We start from the raw sequence: 6,300 nt of genomic DNA on the forward strand, positions 1-6,300 counted from the left end.
TTGTCCATGTCTATTTACCCCTAGAGCACAGGAAAAATGCTGTCATTGCACTCCTGTATGGATTACTGTTCAATATTATTGCTTCATTATCCATCAATTCACATTAACATCACAATAATAATTTTTATTTATTATTTATTTATTTATTATTTATTTTTCTATTTATTTACTTATTTTTTTCATTTCATTAATCATCAACTCACTCTAATGTCACAATCATTTTTATATTTTTGTTTCATTATCCATCAACTCACACAATCGCAATAATTTTTATACTCTTCTGTTATCTTTAAACTGAAATGATACATCTATCTATATCTGACACCTACTTCTAAAGGCCATTTCCACACCAGGAAACTTTGTGAACAAACTGTTTCCACAATGTCTGCAAACTGTTCACAAACTGTTTGAAAACAATTTGCGAACAATGTTTCACATCCTGACCTTAGTTGCTCTCAAGATGTCAGTGAGAGGAAATTGCTGCAGCAGCTTCTGCACTGTATTTGATAATGCATACAATGAAAAGTGAGAAAAAGAAAAAAATGCTTGTGTATGAGGAAATTCTTTGAAATGGATCATTTCATGATGACTTGCTGTTGCTGCCATTTTCAATAAGTCATTCACAAGCACATATGCACACTTAAATAAATACACTCACTTGAAAAACACCCACCCACTAACTCATTCACTTACAAAACTCTTTTACAATGTTTCTTGTATATCTCTCATTCTGGATGGGAAACAAATAGCCTGCAAATTCTGTTTGCAAACTGCAAACTGGTAAAGATAGGCCTTCAGGGTATGGTTTCAACAAGGTTCCATTGAACAATAGTCTCAGAGAGGACAGATAGCAGTATACTGAACAATCATGACTATAGCAAGTCCAGATAACAAATTTATACAATGATTGACCATTAGTTTCTGTTATCCTGCATCACAAGATGCAATAAAACTGCATTACTATCAGCCTGATTTTGGAAGACTGGCTTGCATTTTTTATCATTACAGTAGAGAATGTGCAATAGAAGCAAGGCATCCTGTGCACACCTCAGCACAAGAGGAAAAAATCAAGTTGGATGCCTTCTAGGTTACAGAGATTGAAAAAATATCACCAAAAAGATGAAATGGTTACCAGGTGGGAAGAGAAGGGAACACTTAGCTACAGGAAACCTTTCTTCTTAGATGTATGTAGCAGGTAACTTACTTCAAGGGATCAGCTCCAACCCAAATTCTATTCATAATCAATGGCATACTGCTAGATGAATTGAGCAATTGTGATTATATCTACATCTGATGGTAGACCAAGGTAGAAAGCAAAAATACATAAAAACCTCACCTGCCACCAGATGTATGACTATGGGCTTATCCAATTTACTTCCATATGAGTTCTTTTTTCCTCTTTCTCCAGTTCAATCCGTTCTTGAATAGTCAATTCATAAATGGTACTGACAGTGATCTTTTCATGCACCACATTACGCAGCTTTGTCATAAGGTACAACACTGTATAAAGGGAAAGGGTGCTTCTGTCAAAGACAAGTCTTGAACACCCATTGCTGAAAACCAAAGGAAAAAGGTATAAATTACAAAACTTAATATATAAAAATATAATGCAGGTCTAATGATATCAGTGTACAGATGATAGGCTTGATTGCAAGAACAAGTGCTTGCAAAAGCTTGTAAGTCTAAAAACGTGCAAAAAGCAAGTGTTAGCAAAGGTAAGGTAATGATACAGTGAGGTGGCTAATTTTGAGGCTCCATATAAAACAACAGTTAGATGGCCAAATTAATATGAACTACATTTGAATGGAGAATAATGAAGATATATACATTTAGGTAACTTGGTGTGATCACCTCAAAGCATGGAAACACCCAAGATGAGATAAGAAAGAGCTGTTACCATCACCAACACAAATTCATTTAGTGTCCTTTTCTTCCTTTATTGGATTTGATAGTTTGTGAGTCTCATATGCATAAGTTTACAGAAAAGGGTTTCCTCCCATGAATGTCCTTCTCTGACAGAGATTACCTAAGTTTACCTAAATTTTGAAGTGACCTTTCCCTAAGGGTATTGCTACCAAAGCTATGAAGATCCATCTTCCTAAGGCTAACTGTATCATATGATGCAGTTTCCACGGGTGGATGCATCTCATGGTCAATGAAGAAAGAGCTGTGCAAGATAGAAATGGGCAGTAAGCATTGAGAATGAGAAAAGAGAAAAAAAAAAAAAAATCATAGAATGACTACCAAACATTATACATGCAAGTGAGATTTAGATGTAAAATAAAAGACAAAGATCAGGAATTCAAGCAATGAAAAGGTTGCCTGATAATAGTCTGCAGTGTGCAAAGATGTTATTAAATTATGAATAATAAACAAGCATTGCAGGTGGTGAGTTTGCAAATGCATGTATAAATTGGTATACATATATCTGAGAGTATAACTGTAATTAAGACACTCAAAATAATATCTCACTATGTAATGCCTCCACATTAATCATATATTACTCAGCTACTGAATATCACCTGCAATTTATCAATTAAGTGCTTGTATCACACACTACCTTGTTCCTCCAGTGAGTTTTGTCACCACCTCCACTATCCACATCTTGTTCTCATCAGTCATATTTGGTAGAGTCAATTCCAGGCAACCTGTAAATCTGTCATTAGGAAGGCACACCAGACTGCTAGCATCACACTCTAATGGGTCCAGCACTAGCGTCACACGCAAATTTCTAATACTATTGCCAATTCTTTTCAGGCTGTTGGCAAGGCAAACTTCTGCACCACAAGTATCAAGTCTAATTCTCAGATTCTTGACCTTATAGCAGTAATTCAGCACTTCATAGCCTGATTTCTGTTCACCAACACTTCCAACAAAATTCCTTAGGTGGCCCCATGGGTACAGGGTGCGGAGCAGCCTGTCAGAAGGGTATTTACACTTTGTTTGAAAATGTTGCCAGAAAAGCAGTTCAGTAAGAATAGGATTTCTTTTATTATATCGGTCCTGCAGATTTATTTTCATTCTCTCCATGATGCTCAACAGATCCTTGACATCATAGGGATCAATGTTATTTATTTCAATGACAAGTTCATTTATATATGTTGGAGCAGCAATCAGCAACTCAAGTCCAGACACAACATTATCATCAGAAAGTTTCCACTTATTATGATGCAATTTTCTTGTACAAAGTTCCATGAGAAATGTTTTATTATTCTGTGATTCTGTCAACAACTTCCACCAGAAGTTGAAATCATTTGAATCAACATTATCTAGCAATGTAAAAATCTCATCCAAATTTGAATTAATTATTCTTTTTCTAGCAAAATGCCCAATGACAAATGTGATAACCTGATGAAATTCAGATCCACAGAAATGTTTTTGGGCATAATGAAGGCTTCTATTTTCAACTTCTTCCACCAAAAAATATGCACTGAGATACTCCATCTGAGTTTTGTGTATAAAAGAGTAGTCATAACTGCATTCTGAATCAGTGTCATAATACTCATAGACAAGGAATGCAGACATCAGCTCCTCCTTAGGGCATCCTTCATTTATACACTCTTTCTCTATTTCTTTTTCATCATCTTTTGACAATACTGATTCTTCACTTAATAACAGTTCCCATGCTTTCTTTCCTATAAGGAGCAATAAGTTTTCAAGAGTACTATCTGGACAAGGATTCTTCAGACGATCTTTTAATTTCTTCTGGTACAAACAAAATAGTTCATAATAGAGAGATGTGGCAGTGGTAACTCTGTTCAGAGTGGCTGGACAGTCTATCCACAAGTATATCATAAGTGCCAATGTCAACGGCAACTCAAGAAGTTTCTCCAGAATCTTGGCTCGCTTCTGTACATAGTTAATGAAGCTGGCAGAAGTTCTTGCATTACAGGCTTCAGTCTGAATATAAAATGGAGAGTTTCTTACTACTGCAAATACTTTTTCAGTGAATTCATGAATTCTGGAGCTATCAAACCCACAAATTTCTACAGTGAGGTATTCCACATGATGTCTCGTGGCAAGTCCCTTCACTTCACTGCAGAACTCTCCGCGTGTAGTTACTACAATGTGTTGCTCTGAAAACTTTGCTAGTATCTCCTCTACCATTTTCTTTGAGGACTTCTTGGCTTCATCATAGCCATCAATAATGAAGAGTAATTTCAAGTCATCCAGTCGCTGAATAAGATCATGTGAGGAAATGCCAGCAGTGGACTTCTTTATCCTTTGTGTTTTTAAATATTCCTCTAGGGTGCTAGACTTTATAGTTCGCATATCCACAAAAATTACTAGGTTGTAATCTTTCAGCGTTTTTATTTCTTCTGTGCCCTCTGCCCAATGATGGAGGAGGTAAAGACAGAGAGAAGATTTCCCTGAACCTGCTAGACCAGACACCACTAATGCTGGAGACATTACTGTTTCCTTCCCTAAATTCTTATTAGTAACCAGCAGTTCCTCAGTTAAGATTTCTTTCCCAGGACCCTCAATTTTAAGTGGAGTATAAATTTTATCAATGTAAAAATTAACCACTGAGGACTTTTCAGCTTGATCCATCACCATCCAAGGGCAGGGGTTAGCAACTCTCAGTTTTTTGTAATGCTCTTTCAATTCTTCTCGAGCCTTGGTGACCAACTCATGTACAGGGTCACTCTTAAACATCTGCACTTCTGAATTGTAAGTATCCTGATCATACTGCTCCACCTTGGCTCTGCTAATATCAGTAAGGATTTTATCTAACTCATTTTTACAATGTGTTAAATCTTCTTTAAATTCTGCAGCAACATTTTCTAATATATCTTTAAGGATTATCTTTAGTTTTTCTATCTTAATAAAAACATATAGTTCTTTTTTCTTTTCACCAATGTATTTTTCAATTTGATCTAATTCCTTACCTGCATTGGTCCCCTTTTTCCTTTCCTGTAATTTTCTTATTTCATTCTGAAGAATACCAATATCTTCATTTTTCTCCAGTAAAAAATTTAGTTTTTCATCACATGGTTCAAAGTCATAGTGAATAAGAGGATAGTTGTGGCTAAGGGAGTTTCTGAGTTCTCGGAAAGTCTGAATCTGTGTCTGGCAGTGACTTGATAGTTTTTTGTATTCTTCATGAAACACTTTCTGTAAAAGAAAGATTCCACCAGTCACATCAATCTTAAATGCAAGAAGTTTCTCCTCAAGGAGCTTGCCACCTATCTTGTTAGCAATATTGTTCATCTTTTTGTTACTGAGTTTCATCTCCATAATCAACTGATTTACAGTGTAGGTAGAGATATTCTCTCCAGCCCTTTTCCGAAAAATAACTTGTAAGACCTCATTTATAGTATGTGTACCCACTACAATTACACTCTTGTACAATTTACTGAACAAAAAGTCATCCAAATTGAAGCCTGCCGGCATTTTTGATGGAGGAGATACTTCCATCTTGGGTATGGATGGTTGTCTGGACATGGGCAATGCTGAAGAAGCCTCACAAGCTGGTTGTCCTTGAGGTACATCTGAGAGAGAGAAAAAAAAAAAAAAAAAAAAATATATATATATATATATATATATATATATATATATATATATATATATATATATATATATATATATATATATATATATATATATATATATATATATATATATATATATAGACACACACACACACACACACACACACTGTATATAGTAATACAAATGGGGCCACCATTGTGCAATGGTATTTTACTATGCTTTTCGGATGGAGGGGTACTCAGGAGCACAAGTTCAAATCCTGGTCACAGTCTGAATTTAAGGAGGGCACCCATTCAAGGAAGCAGTTTCCAAATGCCACAAAGTCTTTTATTAGGAAGCACTGTCCTAGCCCTAATAGACTAAAGAAATCAGACATAAAAGTGAGAAAAATATTCATACATGTGTACATATAATAAATAAATAAAAAGAAATTGTTGTACCATCATAGTTACAATAACCCACTAGGTGCTACATTCATTATTATATTTATTACATGGACAACCTTACAACCTTCCCTGATGACAATATGTATATGACAGGACTTGACTTTAAAGTTGTTTTAAGGGAAATAATTAACTCTGACCTGAGGTATTGGTAGAGTGGGATAAGTCCATTCCTCTGTGTCATTATAATCATTATCCCATCACTATATATATAATCAGGTATTAAATTATTTACTTTACCTACTGGGAGATTAAGAAGTTATCAAATGGTGTTCAATTTCTTTGAGAAAGCCCTTCACTGTTAAAATTTAAAGGTTGAGATGGCATTAATTCAGATATACTGGGGTGAATATATCACCCGATT

The 6,300-nt window shown here is 35.2% G+C and overlaps 1 protein-coding gene across 8 annotated transcripts in view; it reads right to left on the bottom strand.

The window, feature by feature from the left end:
- Nucleotides 1-6,300, bottom strand: part of LOC135114250 (uncharacterized) — a 67,381-nt gene that overhangs the window by 7,693 nt on the left and 53,388 nt on the right. For all 8 annotated transcript variants that reach the window (XM_064030089.1, XM_064030078.1, XM_064030099.1 and 5 more), the window contains 2 exons: nt 2,561-5,492; nt 1,337-1,553 (listed from right to left, as the gene is read on the bottom strand). In XM_064030089.1, coding sequence (XP_063886159.1) covers nt 1,355-1,553; nt 2,561-5,492 — 3,131 coding nt within the window. In that variant the 3' untranslated portion in view covers nt 1,337-1,354. The remainder of the gene's footprint in view (nt 1-1,336; nt 1,554-2,560; nt 5,493-6,300) is intronic.

This window comes from Scylla paramamosain, chromosome 2 (assembly GCF_035594125.1).
Source record: "Scylla paramamosain isolate STU-SP2022 chromosome 2, ASM3559412v1, whole genome shotgun sequence".
Taxonomy (NCBI): Eukaryota; Metazoa; Arthropoda; class Malacostraca; order Decapoda; family Portunidae; genus Scylla; species Scylla paramamosain.